The sequence below is a fragment of the Terrapene carolina genome, unplaced genomic scaffold (genome assembly GCF_002925995.2).
Source record: "Terrapene carolina triunguis isolate 2854851 unplaced genomic scaffold, T_m_triunguis-2.0 Scaffold112, whole genome shotgun sequence".
NCBI classification, from domain to species: Eukaryota; Metazoa; Chordata; order Testudines; family Emydidae; genus Terrapene; species Terrapene triunguis.
The window spans coordinates 23,144,311-23,170,378 of NW_020664463.1; the positions used below are offsets into that span (position 1 = coordinate 23,144,311).

The following is a 26,068-nucleotide window of genomic DNA, read 5'->3' on the forward strand; positions in this document are numbered from 1 at the left end:
TGAGGCAGCAGCAAAGCCGCTGCTGCGCCGAGGGGGATTCTGCCCAGTGCGCGTGCTCGCCCGGCGGCCACCCCTTTCGTATGTTAGCGTTCGGGGCCTCGCGCACTCCCTCTGGGCTGGCTCAGTCGGGCAGCAGCAAGCGCAGGAGGCGGCGGCGGCTCTGCGAGTGGAGCATCCGCAGCAAGGGGAGGGGGGGCGCAGCAGGGAACAGCCGAGTCCGGGCTGCCTCCTCTCCCCGTCAGAGGGGGCGGGAGACAGGGGAGGGGGGCCGAGGGAAGGGGCGACCGTCACCCCCTCATCCAGCGTCGCCGAGCGACTCCTGCTCGCGGGGGGGGGGCAGCGAGTCTCCACTGGGCCCCCTCCAGCAGCCCGGACCCCGCGCCGCCCCCCAGCCTGGAGTGCGGGCTGGGCCGGTGGGGACCTGGGGGGGCGGTTATTAGTTTCAGCGGGTGTGAAGGCCGGGGCGTTTGTGGCGGGGAGCTCAACTGCTTACCAGATGGGGGACGTTTGGGAGGGTTGATTAGCTGCCCTAATTAGCATGACTAATTTGGGGGGCTGCCGTGGATAGCTATTGCTGGGGGCATGGTCGGGAGCCTCCTTTTCTGGGGGTGGGTTAATTAGTGGCCCATTTTCTCGGGATTATCCCTCTTGTCTTTCCATCCCCCCCTGGTTTCCACTGGTTTAGTTGGGTCCCATATGTATATTTTACACTGTCCCTGGCGGAGAAGGGGAGAATTTTAAACCCTCCATCCCCAACTTTTCAACCATCACACACAATCCTGCCCGGGAGGACAGAAGCAGCGGCCAGGTTTGTGTCTTTAAAAAAACACGTTTCTTCTGGTTTGAATTTGAAATCGTGCTGTGTCCTCCACCCCAGACTCATGTCTGCTGTGATAATTCTGTATCTGCGTGGTATTTATTTGTGTACGTTAATATCTGCATTTACACACTCGTGCTTGCAGGCATCTGTGTATATTCATATGCACCAATGTGTAAACAGATATTAAAACCTTTTTGTACATAAAGATATGCAAAAATTGGGGGTGTTTTTGTATGGTTTTAATATGTTTGCATTGTATCACATACTCCTAACAAAACCCTTTTAACTGGGTTTCTTTTTCTCTTTTGTTGCCTTTTTGATTTTTAAAAGGATAATTGTATATTGTTAACTTCTGTGATCAGGCACTTACGACACATAGTGCCAAGGAGGATGAAAGTGCTGTACAATCATTAATTTTATAATAATTAAACGTATTACATCATGGAAGCAAACACCTTTTAGAAATGGATTTTATCTTTTGGTTATTTGCTTCTGTTTAGAAACCACTGAGCTTTAGGGGGCTGTGATTTCATTCACATGAGCATGCTTCTGACCTTAAACATGGTTCTGTTAATCTCATTTTTGTCTTGATTGCGTTTACAATGTGATATTTAAAGTGTGTAGAATAAAATTTTATTCTTTTAAAGCATAGAATTTTCTGCCTATATTAAGATATAGATATTGACTCATCTGTATTAAACACACAATTGCCCAAGTGTAACCTCTTTTAAGACTTTCCTTTTAAGACTTCTAATTTCATATATTTTATGTAAATTATTTTGTTTTACTTACAGTCCCCCCAAAATTATATCCATCTGATTTTTGTTCTGCTTTTTCTTAGTGTCTTGTGTGTCTCATTCTCTTTTCTCCAGGTTGCAATCTCATTCCCTGTTTAATAGGTTGGGTTTTTTAATGTCTAATATGTCTTTCTTTCCGTAGGTGTTGGTGATTCCAGACTCAGACAGTTAGGGGTTCAGTTTTGAGGAAGCAGAGACGCGAGGGGCTTATTGGATTGAATCTATTTTGCGCAGGCTGCCACAGCTCTACATCAATATCCTCACTTCTCTTCCCCACCCTCCTCTCCCCCGAGGGGGGGGAGGAGCTGGGAATCACTTTTAATATCCCCCACCCCCTTCCCCAACACACCTTGGTCCCTGGGGGCACAAGCCAGGCATCACCCATTGTAGTACCAGGAGAACATAATCCTCATCGCTCCTTTCCTGGCCTTGGGGGCTCCAGCAGGACACTGCTTTCTCCCTTGGAGTGCAGATCAGAGAGGCCCTGAAAGGACTTCATTAGCACCCTCTTCTCAGGGGGCACCAAGGAAAGAAGGGTACCAGCAAGCCTTCACCTCACTGAGAGAGCCAGGACTGAAGCTCCAGTTACTGGGGGCACTGAAAGAAGCACCCATCTTTGACATCCCTTCATCTCTTACCCCTTGCTCCCCAAACCTCTGGTAAGTCATACCACATTCATTCATTCATTCAAAGCTTTTTTCCCCTCCCCCACTGCTACAAGAGAGGCATGCACAGAGATTGAGAGCAGGGTGGGGGAAGGGATCTGAGAGAAGTGGCTATGTACATGGATCAGGAAAGGGGGGTTTATATCACACACCCACTCTGTGGGGCGGGGGGGGGGAGAATAAGGACAGAGGCATGCTGGCCTCAGAGAAAGCAATGGGGAATTTATACATTATGTGCACACTAGAGAGGAGTGTAATAGCTGAGTCTATGAGAGAAAGGAGATGGATGTAACATGTTTACAGATCAAGTGGTGGGGGGAGTTAATGTTGACCAATATCAGCTTTGTAAGGCAGGGAGGCAAGGGAATGGATTCCTCACTGGAGATCAGAAACTGGGGTGTATGGGTGAAGAATGTTATCACCTACTTGCAAGCCTGGAGAGATGAGGAAAGAAAGGGGGCGGGGATGTCTGTGTCTGAGGGGGATTGTGGAGAAGGGCTGCTGGTATCTTTAAGATTACTCAGTTGAAGGGAAGAGATTGAGCAGATAAAAGTAGTATGGGATTCAGTCAGAGGATCCAATTGAGTATTTGCCTATCTGCAGGAGAGGGCATACTGGGAAGGAATTGGGGGGAGAGGGTGCAGAAAGAAGATGATTTTATTTTTTATCCTGCTGCAGTCTGTTTACCAATATGCTTAATATATTCCTTCCTCCCTTGACTGCAGTGGTCTCTACAAATATCCAAAGGGGATGGGGAAGAGGGGTGTATGAATACAGTGCTTATGCTTTCAAAGAGGTGTACTTTGGATTCACCTGCCTGTGTTTAAATTGTATAATGTGTATATGGGGAAGGCAGATGACATGCAGGAGTGATGGACAGATTGCACTGCTGCTGTTCAGGATACCATGGCCTTTATTTTTTTTTCTGATTCCATTGTTTTTGTAGTCTTTTGTTCTCTCTAAAGCCCTTGTAGCAGTCATGTTTGTACATGATGTTCTTATAAAAACTGCAACCAATTCTTATTTTTGTAATAAAGGGACTCTACTACTTGTGGTTGTCCCTGGGCATGCCTGTTTAGCTGTAGTGACAGGAGAGAGGGTTGCATTTTTTAAATTTTATTTTTAAGTAATAAATGGTCAAAAGCTTTCTTTTTAATAAGTCCTTATCTGTGTATCTCTCTCTCATTGGATATACTCTTGGTACATAACTATTTCTGTAATTTTTTTCTTAGGCGCTGATTGCCTTGGTATCTATGCACAGAAGGTAGAATTAGCTGCATTTTGTACTTCAATTTAAAATTGATTTTGATAGTGTTCTCTTTTCAGCATGACATAAGGAGCAGTTCTGGTTCCATAATGTGGTCAAATACCACTCTGCTCCCCTTGCACAATAACTGTAAAATTCAGTCAGAGTCTTTCCCACCAATGTATGATGGATGGCATTTTGCTAACTGTCCCACCCAATCTTATCCCCTGACAGAGCCATAATAATTCTGATCAACTATGGGCTAACGATCTTCCTTACTGCTATTTATGACAATCTCTCAAAGGTCCTTTGCTAGTCTTGTAGCTATTGATTACACTGTCTTAAGGTGTGGCCTCCGAAATAGGGTTGCAGAAATTGCCATCATGGAATAGGCACTTGTTCTGTTTAAAGTATAGTCCAGCATCAGCTAATTCATGATGATTTTGTGGAAAGTAAAATACCCTTCCTCTCCCCAATAATGTGCCAAAGAGAGCATAGGTGCTTTGTTAGAAATCATAAACAAGAGTGCAATGCTGTACATAGTAAAGGACGGTGGGTGGGTGGGTTTTTTTTCCTGATTACCTCCTCCTTGGGATGATCAGATTTTTCCCCCCTGTTATTGATTAACATTAAATCCCTCAAATCTGAACTGGCAGGGATCAAACAGACCTGGAGATCTATTAAAAATTAGATTCTGGTCTCCAGTTATTAGCTCTGGAGTTGCTTTGGATACATCGTGATGTAACTGAGACCAGGATCTAACCCAAAGACTAGAAAAGAGTTAATGTGAGAGATCTTCTCCAATATCTTGTGCCCCAGACCATTCTGTAGACAGTAGGAATATACCATAACCACAGATCACAAGCCAGATAATTGAGGCTAAATGACATTGAGTCCTAATGTTGTGAAACATCTGGAATTTCATTCAGCATTCTTGCAGGGAAGAAATTGTGGGGTTTTTTTTGTTTTTGTTTTTTTTAATGCAACAGCTCTTGTGCCAATGGCAGTTTGAGGAAAAGGGCTATGGAACAGTTTACTTCTTCACTTAGACGATCAATTCTAATTCAGCCATTTGTCAGTAATACCTAAAGGAGTTACTATTTTGACAGTTCAGTTTGCACAATATAAAATGAGTTGTTGGATTCTCATCTTCTAAAGGAAAACTGTTCACATAAAAAAAAAAAAATAGAATACCACAATTGTCCCTTTTGTTGGCTATCACTAGTCTGGAGACAAGGAATGAGTGGTCCATGGAGATTGAACTCCCCTCTTGCTCCTGGAAGTACTTCATTATGTGCAGGGCAAGGGTGTATTGGTGGGGATAGGAAGTTTTTGCCGTACCTGTTCTGAGTGTAAACAGAGGACTTCAGGTTTCTAGGACCTAAAGACAGCCAGTCTGATCTGCCTACTTTCCCTTCATGCTTAGTGAATAAAACCTTATATGATTTGAGGCAGAATAGGTGTGTTCCACTAGATTGTTGCAGGGAACAAGATGACAACCAGGGTATGTTTACACAACAATTAAACACCTGCGATACAGCCTCATGGCTTTTATTCCAGTTTAGAGATGTACTCTGAGGGTATGTCTACACTACAGGATTAATCCGAATTTAGATAATTCGAATTTGGGAAACAGGTTGTATAAATTCGATTGTGCGCGGCCACACTAAGCACATTAATTCGGTTTTTAACCACATTAATTCGGTGGTGTGCGGCCACACTAACCCTAATTCGAATTAACAAAATCGATTTAGGCGCTACTCCGCTCGTCGAGGTGGAGTACAGAAATCGATTTTAAGTGCCCTTTAATTCGAATTAACTGGCTCTGTAGTGTGGACGGGTGAAGGGTTAATTCGGATTAACGCAGCTAAATCCGAATTAAAGTCGTAGTGTAGACCAGGCCTGAGGAAGACTGCAAATGAAGAGGAAAAGGAGCTGGTGTGGAGTACTAGAGCTAAAAGTTGAGATGGCACTTCCATTCCATCCATAATCAAATCACTGGAGGGTTTGTGACTGATTTAATCTCTGAAGCAGATGCAGTCCGTGATTGCAGGGGTAGTCTAACTGACATTCAGTTAGCTGTTGTCCTTGATGGGTTTTTTGTTGTCACTTTTGATCAGGTAAGTGGGTTGAGCACCTGCTGAGAGATTGTTCCCAGTTTGGCCATTGTGGCTTTTAGTGCAAAGGCTTTTCAGCCACTTCTAATCTCTGAAGATGTTTAACCATCTTCTGTTTCCCCTCTCCCCCTCATGCATGCATATTTTGGATTTGGTACTCCCATAGACACTGCAAAAATGTTTAACACACACCCAGCATTGTCTCAGGCTGTGTGTCTGTTAGATCCAGGGGGGTGGAGTTAGTTTCCGGGGAGGAATTCTGGAAAGCATATCCTACTTAGAAGCTGATGCTGCATGTTGCTGTCTGAGGCTTGGTCTACACTAGTAACTTATGTCAGTATAACTGTATTGCTCAGGGGAGTGGATTTTTCACAGTTATATGCAATTATAGTGACCTAGTTCCTGGTATAGACAATGCTATATTGATGAAATGGCTTCTCCCCTCTACATAGCTGCTGCCTCTCTGTGAGGTGGATTTCCTACACTGATGGGAGAAGCTCTCCCATTGGTGTAGGTAGCTTCTTCACTGAATCAGTGCAGCAGTGAAGCTGCATCGGTGCAGCACAGCTGCATCGGTGATGCTGCAGCCTTTTAAATGTAGACAAGCTCTGAGAGGCACATTTTCCTCAGAAAGAATATTTTTGAGAATATGGGCAGGACCCTTGAGATGCTGGCGTTAATAGAACAAATTGTAATATTTTCAGTGTGTCCCTGATAACTAATTTTGACTGAGTGAAGAGTTCTAATGAGAGCTTGAAGCTGAATAGTCCAGACTCTCTTTCTGATCAGAATGTTGAAGTAATGGTGATAAGATATCGTTACACCCCTGCCTGGCCTACTTAGGATGTGAAAGAGGTGGTGATCATGTGGTATAGTGCTAGCAGAGCAGAGGACTGGGAGCTAGGATTTGTAAGTTCTGTTTCCCATCTCTGCTGGTGAATTGCTTTCTGGCCTTAGGCAAGCCACTTAACTTCTATGTCCCAGTCAATAAAGTGGGGCTATGTCCTGCCTGCCTTACAAGGATGTGAGTCTTAATGTTTATAAATTTTATAAACCACTTTGAGATCTTCAGATGAAAGATACTGTAGAAGGAGAAAGTATTGTTTCTAGCAAGGCTGATCTATATTTGTGTAAACAATACTGCAAACTATATCTCTCTAAGACATTTCTGATGTGTATATCATCTTAATATATAAGTGACAGTATCTAGATGGCTTTTCTCCTTCCTGTTCATGCTGCAGCTCCGCATGAGAGATTCTTCAGGTTTTTTTTTTTTCTCTGCCAGCCTCAGCCTTCTTGAGAAAGGAAGAGCTGAAATAATCAGGAAAGAGATGGCTGAGTGTCTGCAGGTGTTAGGTTGGGAAGAAGAGATTTGAGAAACTTGGCAGAGGAACTGAGGGGCACATTGTTGGCAAGAAGGAGTAGGAAACAAGCACAGGTGAGAGTACTTGACACTGGTTTTGATACTGGGGCAAGGGGATGAGACGTAGGGAAAAAGTGAAGTAGCTGGTGCGTGTTAGATACTCTGTACTAGCTTATTACGTGGACACTCTCACTGCATGGAGTGTCTTTGTGCATGTTAGCTTAATGCACTTTGGAAGTGTACTAAGCTAAACTGCCTGGGAGCACTCTTAGTGTGGAGTAAGTGTGTCCATATGGGGAATTAGTGTGGGAGTAACAAGTGCGCTTTAAATTCACACTCTAGCTTAGTGTGCACTAACTTCCCTGTGTAGACAAGTCCCTTGAAACACATGCTGAAGATCTGTAATGGCTTCTTATTGACATGGTCTTTAAAATCCAAACATTTGTCTGTTGTATTCTTTACACACTTAATGCTCTATGGCTGGATTTAAAATGAGATGGGTTTGCATTTCTAATGGACATAGTATGCTTTTGAGGAGAGAGACAGTAAGTGGTCAGTTTCTGTCTGTCCATAGTAAGGACATGTTTGTAGGGAGCAGAAAGGAGGATAAATTGACTAGAAACCTTCTGAACTTGGCTTTTCCTTTGTTCTTATGTTCTGCTATTTCTGAATAAGCACTGAAGAGGATATATAGTTAAGTACGTAGCCAGCAGAGCTTCAGTAACCTGCTAGCCATAGAAGGAAACCTTAACCTACTTCCCAGAGGCTAATATGAAAGATGAAGTAGGGCAGGGTTGGGGAATTGCGAGCCAGTGAGGCCCAGGCATAAGCCCAGACTTCCCCTCCCCCTTGCACCTTTTGGTGCTTGGAAGGAGAAATTATTGTTACTGGGGTGCTGCGGACACTGCTTTGGGACTTTTGTATTGTAACTTCTATCTACGAGGGGTATAAAACTTGAATCCTGCCCCCTTCACTCCAAACACCTTTTCACTGCTGGAAGGAGAAGGTGCTCCCTCTCACACTTCTGCAAGAACTTCTTGTCTGCCACAGGGGGCAGGTCTGCTCTCTTACTTCCCCTCCCCCAGCAGTTGGTTTTGTCCTTTCTCCTGCATAAAGAGCTCTGGTCCTTGATGGTGCTGCTGATCTTAGGTTTCCAAAGCAATAGCAGTAGTGTGATGTTGATATGGTTCTTGACAGTTTCCTTGCTGTCCCACTGGGTTCCAAATAGAAGGTGAAAATGGCCAGTTTTAATTTCATCCTCCTGCTGCTTGGGAAAGCCTTGAGTAGCAGCTTTGCCTGTCTACACTTTGAGTGTCTACCAGTTACTGGCCACTGATGGCTGTTTCCAGGGAAAATCTCAGCATAGGCAAGTCCATGGGTAGATAGTACCTGTTTCAGGTCATATTCAGAAGAGTTTTCTTTCCTTTTTTTTGGCAACCCTGAGAACAGGAAACTTCATATTTAAACAAGTGAAAGTCTAGGTTTTCGTGAATTCTGCTGCTTACCTCATGCTTCCTCATATTCATCAAGGAAGGTTTCTTACACACCAGTGCAGTGGATTTTTCAGTCTGCATATCAGTCTTTCTTGATTGCTTTACAGTTTTTAATGATGTTGGCAGGTGGTAAAAGGTCACTAGAGACTGATGTCCTCTATATAGCCAAAGCATGGGGAGCAAAAACAATGCAAATCCATACGGTCTCACTGGTCACCTGGCAGGATCATCTCCACCAACAGTGTTCAAATTCAGTACTTTGCAGCACTTGTGGGAGTGGGTTGGAATCCACTGATATTTTCTGTGTATGAGGAAGGATGGCCTTGTGACTAAGGAACAGAACTGGGACTCAGACCTGAGTCCTGATTCTGACACAGGCTCAGTGTATTGCCTTGGGCACGTTACTTCATCTCTGTATGCTTCAGTTTTTCCATCAATAAATTGGGATAATACTGAATGTCCTCACAAGGGAGATGTGAAGCTTAATTAATGTTTATAAGACATTAATTGCATCCTTGAGATCTTTGGATAGGAAATGCTATATAGATACCTTTTTTTTTTCCCTCCCCTCTGAACCAAGGACAGAGCTGTGTGTACAGGGAAGAGGTTTGAGGGGTGGTGGGAAGCATGTGGACAGAAATGTTTGTACTATGATTTCTTATCTTCTCCTTTATCTAGAGTTCCATTAAAAGGAGATCCCAGAGATTGCAAGACCAGTCAAACAAGATGTGCAGCTCAGTTGCTCCCAGGCTGTGGTTCTTAACAGATCGTCGTATCAGGGAAGACTATCCTCAACAGGAGATCCTGAGGGCGCTCAAGGCCAAGTGCTGTGAAGAGGAACTAGACTTTCGGGCCTTGGTGATGGATGAAGTGGTACTGACCATTGAGCATGGAAACCTGGGTGAGGATGAGGTCAAGGTCGGAATGTGGGCTGGGGAGGGGATCTGACAAGGAGATTGTAATGCAGGGATGGCTAACCTTTGTGACAATGTAGTGCACATATGCCAGGATCAGGACACCTAATCTAAATTAACATTGCATATAAATGCATCGCTCATGGGTACTTGATCATCAAATAGAAATTGTTGATTGGCAGTTGGATAAGCTTTGTTCTCCCTCTGCAGAATGAGGGGAGCAACTCTGTTTTAGAGCCTTGGGATCATGCTTTGGCAACCCAGCCTTACTGTATGAGGTGGTTCTCTCCAAGAGACAATAATGAACTAATACAAGGTTAACTACCTCCAGGATTGCTGGGTTAAAGAGAATTGACTTCATTTAATTTTGTGTGGGCTTTGTAAGTTGATTACTTAAGTTTAGGGGAAGCTGTGAGGGTAACACATCAATATCTCTCTGCAGGTTGGGTTCTGAACTCAGCCTAGATAGCCAAGCAAGCAAGCAAACTGAAAGGGAATTTCAGAGAAGAGTAATATGAGTAGTCATGGAGTTGGAAGGATTGATTTATATTGCGATTAAAATAGTTGAATATCTGTAGCTTAGTTAAAAGGTGACTAAGGTGTGTCTCCTTCAAATATGATGAGTGTAAACACCAAAATGAAAAGGTATCTGGAAGAAGTGAGTGGTCAGGAAATAAAATTTCAACAATGCACAGTTATTTAGATTAGTCAAGACTGAAGAAGACAGGACTTAAAAAACAAAAAAATTTGGTGAGTGAATGAAATTCAGTGTTGACAAATGTGAAGTAATGCACATCAAAATAATTTGAACTACTGCTACACCTTAGTGGGTTCTGAATTAGCTGTAACAGTTTGGGAAAAAGTTGTTGTTGGTGTTGTGGACAATCAATGAATAACTCTTCAATAGTGATCAAAAGGAAAACAAGATGTTAGGATGTATAAGGAATGGGATGTAAAATAATATTGAAAATACAATGCCACTATTATAAGAGGAGCAATAGTGACACTTACGTAAAGTTGTCTAGGAGTTCCCATTATCAAAATCTTTCCAACCTTTAAGATTTCTAATGCTCCGAGATTTGTATGAGGAATGTGAAATTTGTCAAGGAGATGGTCCTGTGGTCAAAGAGGTGTTTTGTGTTTTCTTCATGAAGTCTGTTCAGATTTGGCAGTTTTAAGTTGTTGATTAACATGTTGTGAAAGTTGTGTTACTCCACGTTTATGACAGTCTTACTGCTAAAATTTCAGAACATTCTATCTGCGCCGAGCATGCTTCTCCACTGTCCCTGTGCCGGGCTAAGGCAACACAGAACCATAGGCACAGCTGCTGGGAAGGATGGACAGAGTGGGAAACGTGTTCTGTCCCCCACTTTTAAACATTTTTACTTTGTTTCTCCTTGGTGATGCAAAATACCCTAAATAACATTTATATTTGTTTAAAGGAGTGGTATAAAATGGGCTGGAAGGGTGGGAAGAGAAATTTGCTTAGGCTAGCCGTGTCTGCCTAGCCTTCCTCTTCCTTTCTCCTCATTTTTGTCTTTTGTTGAACCACATTCTCCCTCCTGGTCATCTCTTCCCCCTGCCTTGCAGGCTTTTTTCCCCCCTGTGGTTGCACCTATATACAGAACCAAATCTCCAGATGGGACACAGGCAAAATGAATCTGTTGTCTTCCACTGTTGCTTTTGCCACTTTCTTCCCATCCCCGTCAAAATACCTTTTGGCTTAGGAGGGGAAGGTGCACTGGAATAGATCCAGTATAAATGTGTTCTGTACTCATCTCTTATATCAATTGGTGTACAGGGTTGTGAAGGGCACAGAACTATTATTGAACAAGGCATCATACTCCACTAAGAAGCTACAGAAGGTTACTCTGGCAGCTGGGAATGGAATCCACATCTTTAATATGGCAAACCCAAGCTCATTCATTTTATCACACTGCCTCTGAAAGAATCTGCTAGTGCTGTGTGCCTAGCTACACTATCTGTAAAATGGGGCAACTCTATATCCTAGTAAAGAGGAGAGGATAGAAGTTGATAAAGTGTACAGGTAGGAGTTGAAGAGAAAGAGTCCTATTCAATTAGATCACATGAAAGCAGACAACTAAATATAGACAAATTTTGTAAGTGCTCGTTATACAACTGCTAGAAGTCCAAATACCTAAGATAGGTGAACTTGAGTGCCTGGTGTTAAATGAGGCTATTGATATAACGGGCACCACAGAAACTTGGTGGAACGATGATATCAATGGGATGTGGTAATACCGGGGTATAAAATATATAGGAATGACAGAATAGGTTGTGCAGGTGGGGGAATAGGACTATATGTGAAAGAAAGCATAGTCAACTATAGTAAAAATCTTAAATGACCCAAATTATACCATAGAATCTCTATGGCTAGAAATTCCGTGCTTTAATAATAAGAGTATAGCAGTAGAAATATACTACTGACCAGGATGGTGATGGTAATTGTGAAATGCTCAGGGAGAATGGAGAGGTTACAAAAATGGAAAACCCAGTAATGGGGATTTCAACTATCATCGTATTGACTGGGTACATGCCATCTCACAATGGATGCAGAGATAACATTTCTGGATACCATTAATGACTGCTTCTTGAAGCAGTTAGTCCTGAAACCCACAAGAGGGGGAAGCAATTCTTGATTTAGTCCTGAGTGGCGCACACGATCTGATCCAAGAAGTGAATGTAGCTGAACTGCTCAGTACTTGCGACCATAATGTAATTAAATTTAACATCCTTGTGGGGGAGAAAATACCAGAGAAGGCTACCAAAGTATTATTTAACTTCAAAAAGGGGAACTACACAAAAACGAGGAGGGTCATTAAATGGAGATTAAAAGGAACAGTCAGAAGAGTGAAATGCCTGCAAGTTGCATGGAAACTTTTAAAAAACACCACAATAGAGGTTCAAATTGAATGTATACCCCAAAATAATAATAATAAAAAAACCAGTAAGAGGGTCAAAAAAAGGCCACCATGACTAAACAGTAGAGTAAAAGAATTGGGGCAAAAAGGTGTTCTTTAAAAATTGGAAGTAAAATCTTACTGAGGAAAATAGAAATGAGAGGGCAAGGAAGGAGAGAAGAGCAGCTAGTCCTATAAGAGGAGGGGAAGAGTCAATGAAGATAACACCACCAAACATGAGCCCCAGGAGGATATGGGATGGGTTGTGGAGGATTGCAAGGGTGAATAGGAATTGAGAGGACTTGTAGCCAGAGGGAACACGGGATAAGACCGGAGAATCACACCGTTACCAGGAAAAGGCAGGTCTACGGATTGGAGACTCCTTACTGAGAAGAATAGACAGGCCTGTAACCAGAGCTGATCCAGAGAACAGAAGGGTGTGCTGTCTGCCGGGAGCTAAGATATGGGATGTGGACCTGAGGCTGAAGAGGATCCTAACGGGAGCGGGAAAGAATCCACTGATTGTCCTTCATGTGGGAACAAATGATACAGCTAGATTCTTGCTGGAACGTATCAAGGGAGACTATGCCAGGCTGAGGAAGACGCTTAAGGAAATCGAGGCTCAGGTGATCTTCAGTGGGATTCTGCCGGTTCCTAGAGAAGGGCAACAAAGGTGTGACAAGATTGACGATCAACAGATGGCTCAGGCAGTGGTGCTATAAGGAGGGCTTTGGAATGTATGGCCACTGGGAGGCATTCATGGACAGAGGACTGTTCTCTTGGGATGGACTTCACCTGAGTAGGGAGGGAAATAGATTTCTAGGATGGAGGCTGGCACAACTGATTAAGAGAGCTTTAAACTAGGAATTGGGGGGAGATGGTTGGGAGATGTCCAGGTAATCTCCACGCTGGATTTTAACATTGAGAGGGAAGAAAACGAAGAAAGGAAGGATACAGCCGTGGGTAGGAGAATGGACGTACAGAGGAAGGGTAGTGTAGATACCATTCTAATAGGTGATACTGGTGGTAGAATGTCTGTGCTTAATCGGGTAAAGAATGTGAGCGAAGCCAAACAGCAAGAATTAAGATGTTTGTACACCAATGTGAGGAGCCTAGGTAACAAAGTGGAGGAACTAGTGCAGGAAGTGAAACCGGATATTATAGGGATAACAGAAACATGATGGAATAGTAGTCATGACTGGAGTACAGGTATTGAAGGCTATGTGCTGTTTAGGAAAGACCGAAATAAAGGCAAAAGTGGTGGAGTAGCATTGTATATCAATGATGAGGTAGACTGTAAAGAAATAAGAAGGGATGGAATGGATAAGACAGTCTGTCTGGGCAAAAATCACATTGGGGAAGAAAGCTACTAGAGCATCCCCTGAGATAGTGCTTGGGGTGTGCTATAGACCGCTGGGATCTGATTTAGATATGGATAGAGATCTTTTTAATGTTTTTAATTAATTAAATACTAATAGGAATTGTGTGATCATGGGAGACTTTAACTTTCCAGATATAGACTGGAGGACAAGTGCTAGTAATAATAATAGGGTTCAGATTTTCCTAGATGTGATAGCTGATGGATTCCTTCACCAAGTAGTTGCTGAACCAACAAGAGTGGATGCCATTTTAGATTTGGTTTTGGTGAGTAGCGAGGACCTCATAGAAGAAATGGTTGTAGGGGACAACCTTGGTTCGAGCGATCATGAGCTAATTCAGTTTAAACTAAATGGAAGGATAAACAAAAATAGTTCTGTGACTAGGGTTTTTGATTTCAAAAGGGCTAATTTTAAAAAATTAAGGAAATTAGTTAGGGAAGTGGATTGGACTGAAGAAATTGGGGATCTAAAGGTGGAGGAGGCCTGGAATTACTTCAAGTCAAAGTTGCAGAAACTATCAGAAGCCTGCATCCCAAGAAAGGGGAAAAAATTCATAGGCAGGAGTTGTAGACCGAGCTGAATGAGCAAGCATCTCAGAGAGGTGATTAAGAAAAAGCAGCCTACAAGGAGTGGGAGTGATCAGCAAGGAAAGCTACCTTATTGAGGTCAGAACATGTAGGGATAAAGTGAGAAAGACCAAAAGCCATGTAGAGTTGGACCTTGCAAAGGGAATTAAAACCAATAGTAAAAGGTTCTATAGCCATATAAATAAGAAGAAAACAAAGAAAGAAGTGGGGCCGCTAAACACTGAGTATGGAGTGAGGTTAAGGATAATCTAGGCACGGCCCAGTATCTAAACAAATACTTTGCCTCAGTCTTTAATGAGGCTAATGAGGAGCTTAGGGATAATGGTAGGATGACAAATGGGAATGAGGCAATGGAGGTAGATATTACCACATCCGAGGTAGAAGCCAAACTCGAACAGCTTAATGGGATTAAATCGGAGGGCCCAGATAATCTTCATCCAAGAATATTAAAGGAACTGGCACATGAAATTGCAAGCCCATTAGCAAGAATTTTTAATGAATCTGTAAACTCAGGGGTTGTACCATATGACTGGAGAATTGCTAACATAGTTCCTATCTTTAAGAAAGGGAAAAAAATGTGATCCGGGTAACTACAGGTCTGTTAGTTTGACATCTGTAGTATGCAAGGTCTTGGAAAAAATTTTGAAGGAGAAAGTAGTTAAGGACATTGAGGTCAACGGTAATTGGGACAAATTACAACGTGGTTTTACAAAAGGTAGACCGTGCCAAACCAACCTGATCTTCTTTGAGGAGGTAACAGATTTTTTAGACAAAGGAAATGCAGTGGATCTAATTTACCTGGATTTCAGTAAGGCATTCGATATGGTTCCACATGGGGAATTATTAGCTAAATTGGAAAAGATGGGAATCAATATGAAAATTGAAAGGTGGATAAGGAACTGGTTAAAGGGGAGACTACAACGAGTCGTACTGAAAGGTGAACTGTCAGGCTGGAGGGAGGTTACTAGTGGAGTTCCTCAGGGATCGGTTTTGGGACGAATCTTATTTAATCTTTTTATTACTGACCTTGGCACAAAAAGTGGGAATGTGCTAATAAAGTTTGCGGATGACACAAAGCTGGGAGTTATTGCCAATACAGAGAAGGACCGGGATATCTTACAGGAAGATCAAGATGACCTTGTAAACTGGAGTAATAGGATGAAATTTAATAGTGAAAAGTGCAAGGTCATGCATTTAGGGATTAATAACAAGAATTATTGTGTTAAACTGGAAGTAACAGAGGAGGAGAAGGACCTCGGAGTATTGGTTGATCACAGGATGACTAGGAGCCGCCAATGTGATATGGCCGTGAAAAAAGCTAATGCGGTCTTGGGATGTATCAGGCGAGGTATTTCCAGTAGAGATAAGGAGGTGTTAGTACCGTTATACAAGGCACTGGTGAGACCTCATATGGAATACTTTGTGCAGTTCTGGTCTCCCATGTTTAAGAAGGATGAATTCAAACTGGAACAGGTACAGAGAAGGGCTACTAGGATGATCTGAGGAATGGAAAACCTGTCTTATGAAAGGAGACTCAAAGAGCTTGGCTTGTTTAGCCTAACCAAAAGAAGGCTGAGGGGAGATATGATTGCTCTCTACAAATTTATCAGAGGAATAAATACCAGGGAGGGAGAGGAATTATTTAAGCTCAGTACCAAAGTGGACACAAAAATAAATGGATATAAACTGGCCATCAGGAAGTTTAGACTTGAAATTAGATGAAGGTTTCTAACCATCAGAGGATTGAAGTTCTGGAACAGCCTTCCAAGGGGAGTAGTGGGGGCAAAAGGCAAATCTGGCTTCAAGACTAAGCTTGTTAATCTTATGGAGGGGATGTATAATGAGATTGGTCTTTGACTATTAGCGGTAAATATGCCCAATGGCTTGTGATGGGATGTTAGATGGGGTGGGATGTGAGTTACTACAGAGAATTCTTTCCTGGGTGTCTGGCTCGTGAGTCTTGCCCACATGCTCAGGGTTTAGCTGATTGCCATATTTGGGGTCGGGAAGGAATTTTCCTCCAGGGCAGATTGGCAGAGGCCCTGGGGGTTTTTCGCCTTCCTCTGCAGTGTGGGGCACAGTGTCACTTGCTGGAGGATTCTCTGCACCTTGAAGTCTTTAAGCCATGATTTGAGGACTTCAATAGCTCAGACATAGGTTAGGGATTTGATACAGGAGTGGGTGGGTGAGATTCTGTGGCCTGAGTTGTGCAGGAGGTCAGACTAGACGATCATAATGATCCCTTCTGACGTTAAAGCCTATGATTCTATGAAAAGAGATGAATAACACAGGATATAATAAGCTGTCATACAAAATAACGAATGCTACAGAGAAAGTAGATTGGACCCTTCTGTTCACTGTTTCTCACAAAACAAGAACAATGGAGCATTAAATGAGATTGAAAGGCAGCAAGTTGAAAACTGATAAAAGGAAATACATTATCCGTTTACGCAGTGCACTGTTAACAGTGGAACTCCTTGCCATAAAATACCACTCAGGTCAAAAAGTTAGTAGGACTCAAAACAGGATTGTATATTTATATGGAAATCGAGAACATCCAGAATTACAGTAATAGGTTGTTTTTTTTTTTTTTTTTTTTTTTTAAAGTTTGGAAGGGATAGAAACCTTTCATGAATTGGGGCATAAACCACACTATAAAGGAAGTGGAGGGTGATTTTTTCCCTATGGGCAGGATACTCCATAACTTGCAACTTCAGGGTTCTTGTACCCTACACGGAAGCATCTGCTGCTGGCCACTGTTGGAGATAGAGTACTGCATTATTAAACTAGATGGACTACTGAGCTGATCTGGTATGGCAATTGCTGTGTTCCTCTGAAAGTGACGAAGTAAATGGGATGAAATTGAGCAAAGCTGTGACACTTTAGTCTGGATATTAACACTAAGAGTTCTGTTAAACTATGGAATAGTCTTCCCCAAGGGTAATGACGGAACATTCCTCATGCCCAGTTTGTTCCTCTTTCGTTTGGCTGGGACATTTAAAACTAGACTAAACAAAGCCGTGAAGAATAGACTATAGGGAACAATTTTGCTATGAGTGGAAGCGGGAGATGGACAAAGATATGTAACCCAACAGTTATCTATATAGAATTGAGTAGGTTTTTTTGTCCCTTGCCTGTGTATAGGTCTTGCATGACTTAAAAAAAAAAAAAAAAAAAAAGAGGCTGGCCAGCAGAGAAATGGAGCATAGGACCTAGATGCTGGTGAGAGCATCACTAAGGAACTCTGAATCCCTCTTCCACCAAAATTGTTCACCTGAGCATCCATCTTTGAAAACCTTGCTCTGTAATTATTAGCAGTTTGAGAGTAGTAGCTCCTCCTTGCCTCTGATATTGGAGGAGAGAGGTTGTGAGGTAAAACAGAGAGGCTCTTTCATGAGCTTTTCAGCAGTTAGAGCTGTTGGATTGAACGGCGGTGGTGTGTCCTAAAAAGTGTTTGGTCATAAAACTAAGACTGCAGTCTTTAGAAGATCTTCTGGGCTCCCCCCACAATTGGGGATGCAAAAATGAATGAGAACCTGGATTAGGGATTACAGGAAGGGAGAGTAGTGGTATGTGCATAAGTGAAAAGATCCAAGCTATGGTTAGCTAGCCTATTTGTTGCCAGGTGGATGATGTCTGGGAAATGGCTAGGGGTTTTTATTTCTGTATTTTGAAAGGGAGATATTAATAAAACGGAGATGTTGGGTTGCAGAGAATGGCTTTCCCCTACTGTCAATAGAAGATGCTAATCCAAGCATCTGAGGTGTCTCTAGACTGCATCCTTCCTGGTCGCAGCTGCCAGTGTAAGTCCACCCTGACCTACCTCTCCACCACATCCTGGGACCTGATTCATTTCCCCTCATACAATCTGCCCCTTGTTATTGATTCAGCCATTGAATTGGAAACCAGTAGTTGAGGTCCTGTCTCGCCAAGTTCCTGTGGTGACGGGTGAAGATGCTAAAGGGAATAATGAGACCAGGACATGTGGGCATATCTTCAGGTTGAGAGAACTGGAAGGAACAATGAGGATTAGAGGATGACTATCCTCCTTTTCAGTACAACAGAAGGGGTGGCCCTGGATCATCTCTGGTGGAAAGATGTTTTCTTGTTGTGTTTTAAAGAGCTGCCATTAAATCTACCAAGAGATGTTTTCATTTCTGCCCCTTTTTCAGTTAGCTCGATGTCCAGATGTTTTGCTACTGCTCCCTTCAGCATCTTTCTGGTATTAGTCATACAGCTCTGTTTGAGAGTCCTCCCTACGGTATGCAGCAAATGGCTCTGGGAATGATGGAACGGAGGCCAGCAGCCGTGTCCATCCTTGCCCAGCACTGCAGAATTGGCATGTCTCCTGCTGCTGGCAACAGCCATCACAAACTCTCCTTGATGATGTGTGGATGATGTAACTCCACACTAGAGGCTGGAGAGAAAATTACAATGAGCACAAAATACCGAACAGTGACTAGAAATTAGGTGAATTTAGTACTCATGAAAGGTGCTGAGATGGGTGCCTATTAGAGCAGCTGTGGTCTTTATTCCATGAGCAAGAACAGCAAAAGTGCAAGAGTTCTTGCCCTCCTCCTAGTGTGCCTCAAATTTGACTAGTTAGGGCCATCTCTAGGAGGAAAAGCAAGGTTAATCTGTGGTTTATTCAATCCTTGGTTTCTCTGCTGACATTACCAACATTTAAAAATTCAATTTAAAAATTGCTTCTTTCTTTGCTTACCTGATGAAACCTGGTATTTGCTTTTCTGACAACTATATCTCAAAATTGGAAAATTAGTAAAGCAGTGCATTGGAGAGCAGGTTCCTTTGCTGCTTGATCAGCAATTGTGCAAGACACTTGTAACTACTGACTTGGGTCTTGGCAAATAAAAAAGCCATTTCAGTTTGCCTTTTAGTAGTAACCAAGTTCTATCCAATTAACTTTGTGTCTCTTACTCCCTCTAATCTGAATTTCCAAGGACTTGCCAAATTGATTCAGGTTGAACCCTAGGGGTGATTGTCATTATTTGGCAACTATGGACCACAAGTAGTGGGGTTTGTAATAGTAGCTGCTGAGTATAGGCATGAGATTATGTAACAGCAGTAAACTTTAGGTGCCAGGGCCTGAATGACCAAAGAAGCTGCAATTCGAACCCCTCCGTTATTATATCAGATACGTTTTTTAATAGCTGCCACATGAAGCGGTGAACATTGCTGTTTCTCTGCGTGCTTTCATCATCATGGCATTGAACATAAACTTTCCCACGCTGAACATACAGACAAGAGAGCCTTAAGTTATGTGCCAGAATGTTGCTGTGGTTGGCAGTTTCCTTACTTGCAGGTATTGGAGCTCACAAATGTGGTATTCTGTTGGGGCTAATTCCACATAATGACGGCTAAAAGTGTGCATAGCTATTTTAAAGTTCTTCAGTGACTCCAGAGGATCTCAATAATATCCCACCAATAGTAGAACGGGCCTCACCCTAGAGTATCATCTGTGCATGATTCAGTTAAGCAAGTTAGAAGGACAAGAATCTTTGTGTGGGGAGTTTTTTCTTCATACATCACCTCAGAAATGCTCTTAGAAGTCAGGCCATTCTGTTTTACTCACCTTTTAGACCATTGAGCAAGACAGTCAGAACTGAAGGAAGCTGCAGCTTGAACCTCCAAACAGGTCACTGTTTGAAAATGCTGAAGAACGTGGCTGAATTTTGGGATCACTGCAAGGAATCCCAAGGCTGGATGTATTGGGGGAAAACAATCTTGTGTCAAAATGGATCAAACCTGGATGCTTATCTATGTCACATGCAGAGGGTTGAATTTAAGCATCTCACTAGATTTGATCAGAAAACAACTCTACCCCCAGTCCCTTCAGGGAATGACTGCGGGGTATCTTGGATTTACTTTCACCTTTCCCTAGAGCAGTGCTAGAGGTCATCAGTTCATGAATAATACACATCATTTGATTACTACTTGGGATTGTGGGTGTGGGGGACGCTGGATATTAGGATATCTTGGTTAGGTGGAATATGATGAAACAAGGTCATTTAGTGCTTAAAGCACACGATTGGGCATTAGGAGACATGGATTCTATTCCTAGAAATTCCACTGACTCACTGTTTGACTGTGGACAAGTCACTTCGCCTTTTTGTGCTTCAGTTTCCCCATAAGTAAAATGGGGCCAAAATTCTGACTGACCTCATAAGGTTGTGAGGTTTAAAGGGATCTTAATCTCGTTAATTTCAAAGGCCGAATTAAAAGTAGCATGAGATCTGGCACCTGCTCCTGAGTCACTCTGTCAATTTTTGTTGTTTTTACAATAACATTTTCCTTTAATTTATTTCCCCATTACTGTATGAAACTGGCATAAATAAGGGAAACTGACTATACAGGGGGAAACTGAATTTGACTAGACTACTGTCAAGTACACTAATATATATGTATTTTTCCTTTTATTTATCTCTTTCAGCTAGATATTGCAAGTGGTAATAGGATGTACAACATTTTCAGACAGTTGTGATTTTTTTTTTTTAACTTGACAGTGCCCTTTTAATGTTTGCACAGCATGTTGAGCTTGGATGGAAGCCACTTTCTAAACATCATGATAGGCAAAATGTACTAATGTTACCTAAGGATGGGAGGAGAAATAGTCTGCTCTCAATGATCAAGAAAACTGTGCTGGATTACCCTCACTACTGGAATTGTTTCAGCCATAATGTAGAAAAGGCCTCTGATTCAATCACCTCCACTACAGACACAGCCATTCTTGCCATATATTGCAGATACTGGATTGAAACCATACTCTGGTTTAGAAGAGAGACAGACTCATGCATTCTTATAATGTGCAAGTCATTGGAATGAATGGGGAAATCTAGTGTGCGCGCTAGTCAATTTGGCCCCTAAATTCCAGATCCATATGTTCACTGACAGATTGGAGGGTAAAAGGAGAGTGTTCCTTTTGAAGGCAAGATGAGAGCTAATCAAATCTCATGCTTCAGCTGATCACTTGCATTAAGAAACTCCCCTTCCTCTTCATATACACACTCTCCATCACCTAATTATATGGTGTTACACAATATATCCAAGTGTATTATGGATTCCCCCCCCACCCTTTGCTAAAAATATCCAGCAGAGATTGAATACTGAACTAGATGAATCAGTGGTTTGATGCACTATAGCAGGAAGTGGCTAGATGGACCAATGCACTCATCTGGTTGCTGCATTGAGAAGGTAAGAAACTGGACTAGATAGGCATCATGCTTCTCTAGATTAAGCTCTTTTAGTGTTAATAGGAGTTTTCTTAGGATTTAAGGACTTAGGGATGCTGCTTTGGCAATTTCCCACCTACCAGCCCCTCCTCTCCCCCTGGCACCCACGCATGGGTACTGGATTATGCCAAAGATCTGCGCTTCCTGCCCTTGCTTGTTTTCAATCAGCGACGAGCACCAATGCTGCCTTTACTGCTTGGAGGAAGCCCATGTTGCATGCAGGTGCAATATCTGCCTCTCCTTCTCTGCCTATACCTGGGAATGCCGGGCTCTCTGCCTCAAGAAGCACCTCATGGAGGTCACCAGGAGGCTACAGTTGGATCCAGGCTGGAGAATCCCCCTATACATCCACCTGAGCAGTCAAGGAGTGCGCCTTCTATTACAGAACTACAGTCCGGTTCCACCAGTACCAATGCTATGGATCCCGTGCCAGGGCCTAGCTGTGCGCCTAAGCATGGCTGTAAGCCTTCCTCAAGGCGCAAGAAAGACACTGCACCCTCCAGGAGTTCCAGCCACAGAGAAGCAGCAGGTTCCAAGCCCCACAAACACGACAAGAAGTCACATAGAATGCTGGACCCCCTGGTCCTGGTTGCTGAGCCTCTCTCACACTCCATCGGTACTGCTGAAGCCATGGGAATCGTCGGGTCCTTGGAAATTCAGATTAGAGGGAGTAAGAGACACAAAGTTAATTGGATAGAACTTGGTTACTACTAAAAGGCAAACTGAAATGGCTTTTTTATTTGCCAAGACCCAAGTCAGTAGTTACAAGTGTCTTGCACAATTGCTGATGTAACAAGCAGCAAAGGAACCTGCTCTCCAATGCACTGCTTTACTAATTTTCCAATTTTGAGATATAGTTGTCAGAAAAGCAAATACCAGGTTTCATCAGGTAAGCAAAGAAAGAAGCAATTTTTAAATTGAATTTTTAAATGTTGGTAATGTCAGCAGAGAAACCAAGGTGCTGTAACTTGCTGCGCTCAGGGGCGTGTTTTTCCCTGAGCGAGAAAGTTGCAGCGCTGTAAAGCGCCAGTGTAGCCATAGCCTCAGTTACTGGACATTCTGCATATATTGGTACTGGACAGAGTGATGCTACCAAGCAACAGTGTAATTCTCCAACTGGCCCACGCCATCTGGCATACCCCAATAACTTGTGCGCCCACTCTGAAGGGGGCAGAAAAGAGAGATTATGTACTGGTGAAGTCTGTGTGTCTGTTCCCCCCCCCCCCCCCCCCCCCCCCTCCCTGGTTATTCAAGCCGCTACTGAGCAGGCCAGGCAGCAGCACCCACATTCCACTCCAACTGACAAGGGAGGGTAAAGAGGCTGGACCTTCTGGGTCGTAAGGTCTGTTTGTTGGCCAGCTTTCAGTTCCACATCTCTAATTACCTGGCACTACTAGCAAAATATGACTTTTTGAATTATGGCCAGTTAGCAGAATTTACAGACAAGCTCCAGCAGGACCGTGCCCATTTCCAGGTTGTTTTACAGGAAGACAAACTGGTTTCCAGGACGACACTCCAGGCTGTGGTAGATTCAATGGACATGTCTTTGGGCACTACGGCCACAAGGATTGTTATGAAGAGGGAATCCTGGTTACATTCCTCTGGTTTCCCGAGGGAGATACAAAACACAATTGAGGACCTCCCCTTTAATGAATCTCACCTCTTCAACTGGAAGACTGATGATTCACTATACTCAAAGGCTAGAGTCACCCTGCAATCGCTAGACATTTATACATCAGCACCCAAATGCAAATAGAGAACTGTCAACCACCTTGCACCCTACTCTTCTTGCACCCCATCACCTTGCTCTCTTTCTACCAGTCTGGGGTGTGATAACAGAAAAGTGGGTCCTGGATGTCATTCAACATAGCATTGTGAACTCGATCGTATAGCCATCTCATTCCCATGTCCTATCACGCTTCTGGGACCACTCTTATGACAGTATCCTCGTCCTACAGGTGGACTCCCTTCTGCAGAGAGGGGTGATAGACCCTGTGCCCATGGCCTTTCAAGGCGCAGGGTTCTACTTCCACCTACTTCCTGGTACTCAAGAAAAAGGGAGGATGGAGAGCAATCCTAGATCTCCGTCGTCTCAACTGCTTCATACACAAACCAAAGTTTTGTATGGTCACGCTCGTGGCCATCAGACCTTTGCTAGAAAAAGGCATGTGGTTTACGGCTCTCGATATGCAAGATGCTTACTTTCACATAGATATCCACCTGCCCACAGATGATTCCTGAGGTTTACAGTGGACCCTTAGCATTTCCAATACAGGGTTCTACCGTTCAGACACACCACTGCCCCCCAGGTCTTCACCAACGTCGTCTCTGTAGTGGTGGCCTACCTCCAGCGTCAAGGGGTCCTCCTCTTCCCTTACCTCAATGACTGGCTGCTGTCAGTGCGATCCAGTAGCAAGGCTCAAGCATCAACTTCCCTGCTGCTTCTACTCCTCTCCTCCTTGGGTGTGAGTGTAAATGTTGAAAAATCGACATGGACCCAACACACTCCCTCATTCATCAGGGCACACATCAATGCAGTCTCTGTGCATGCCTACCTACCACAGGACAGGTTCCTGACCCTGCTGGAACTGATTGTTTCGGTGACCTCCAGTCCTGTGGTTTTGGCCAGAACTTGCCTTTCCCTTCTTGGCCACATGATGGTGTGCGCATACATCACTGCCTTCGCTCGTCTTCGCTTCCACTGTTTACAGCTGTGGTTACAGAGAGCCTGCTCTCTGATGCTCCATTCCATGGACATCCTACTGACTGACCCCCACCCCCCCCCCAGTTTCTTTCCTCCCTTCAGTGGTGGATGGACCCAGATCAGTTTTGCACTGGAATGCTGTTCCTTCTGTCCTCCCCAAGCATGACAGTCATTGTGGATGAACACATGATGCAAGGGATTTAGTCTGCTCGGGAATCCAGGATGCACATAAATCATCCTAGAACTTCGGGCAGTATGGACAGCGTGTCACACATTTCTCCTGTCCATATGCTCCTGCCATATTCTCATCATGTTGGAAAATATCACTACAGTTTACTACATAAACAAACAAGGGGGCAGGAGGTTGCCAGCACTTTGTGCAGAAGTGAATCTCCTCTGGAAATGGTGCCTTGCACACAGTATCCCGTTGTCAATGGCTTTATCTCCCAGGGACTAAGAAAATGATTACAGATGCTCTCAGCAGGAATTTCGTGGCGATCACGAATGGGAGCTGCACGACTCTGTGGTCATAGACATTTTTGACCATTTGGGGACTCCGGTTAGAGATCTCTTTGCCCCCTGCACTAATACCAAATGCATCCAGTACTGTTCCAGGGGCAGGCTCAGAGTCCGCTCCCAAGATGACCCCCTAGTCATTGGCTGATTGGACCAGAACAATTATGCCTTCCCTCCCTTACCACTCCTTCCCCACATCCTTCAAGATTTGGCAGGAGATAGCAACGGTCATTCTGATTGCACCATTCTGGCCTCGCCAGTTCTGGTTTCCTTCTCTTCTCTGCATGTTGAAGCATCCTCCTCTCCTGCTAGTTACATTCCCAGAACTACTCAGGCAACACAATGGTGGGATCAGACATCCCAATCCGCAGATACTTCACCTGAGAACCTGTTTTTTGGATAGGCATCTTCGCTAGCATGAGAATGCTCGTCGGCAGTGTGAGACGTCCTCTCCGGTAGCAGGAAGTAATCCATGAAGCGGTCCTACCAAGCCAAATGGAAATGCTTTGCCTCCTGGGCTCAATGCAAAGGTTTTGCTCTTGAGACCATAAGCATTTCTCTCCTCTTGGATTATCTCCTATCCCTGAAGGCACTGGAACTTGCTCTCAGCTCTGTGAAAGTGCATGTAGTGGTCATTAGTGTTTTCCACCCCACTGTGGAGGGGTACTCAGTTGTCACTCACCCATTGACTGTTTGATTCTGGAAGGGCTTAATGGGGACGTGTCTTCTCGTTCAATCCATTGCTCCCCAGTGGGACCTCAACCTCGTCCTCATGGCTTTGATGAAGTTGCCCTTTGAACCTCTGGCCTCCTGCTCCCTTTCCCTTCTTTCCATGAAGGTCGCTTTTGTGATAGCTGTTACCTTGGTGAGAAGGGTGGGTGAATTGGAGGCGATGATGGCGGACCCCCCCTTTCACCATGTTCCATAAGGACAAAGTTTTCTCGTGTTTGTATCCCAAGTTTCTGGCAAAAGTGTTTTCCTGCTTTGACCTCAACCAACCCATACACTTACCTACCTACCTTTTTGAAGCCGTATGCCTCAGAGGAGGAAAGCCGCCTTCACTCCCTCATTGTCTGTAGAGCTCTGGCCTTTTATCTGCAGAGGACAAATCTGTTCAGGAAGTCTCCTAGGCTATTTCTCGCTATAGCAGAAAGAATTAAAGGGCAGGCCATCTGTGCTCAGAGAATTTTTAAGTGGGTTTTGAAATGCATTACGCTCTGTTATCAGTTATTGGGACTGTTTCCACCCCTTGGGGTACAGGCCCATTCCACAAGAGAGCAAGCATCAACTATGGCT

General features: G+C 43.6%; 1 protein-coding gene across 2 annotated transcripts in view; it reads left to right on the plus strand.

Moving 5' to 3' along the window:
- The first annotated feature begins 263 nt into the window (after window positions 1-263).
- Window positions 264-26,068, plus strand: part of RIMKLB (ribosomal modification protein rimK like family member B) — a 77,431-nt gene continuing 51,626 nt past the window's right edge. The window contains exons 1-3 of one of the 2 annotated variants that reach the window (XM_024209308.2): window positions 264-808; window positions 1,760-2,276; window positions 9,180-9,402. In XM_024209308.2, coding sequence (XP_024065076.1) covers window positions 9,228-9,402 — 175 coding nt within the window. In that variant the 5' untranslated portion in view covers window positions 264-808; window positions 1,760-2,276; window positions 9,180-9,227. The remainder of the gene's footprint in view (window positions 809-1,759; window positions 2,277-9,179; window positions 9,403-26,068) is intronic. The other variant, XR_003899818.1, reaches the window with a different exon arrangement.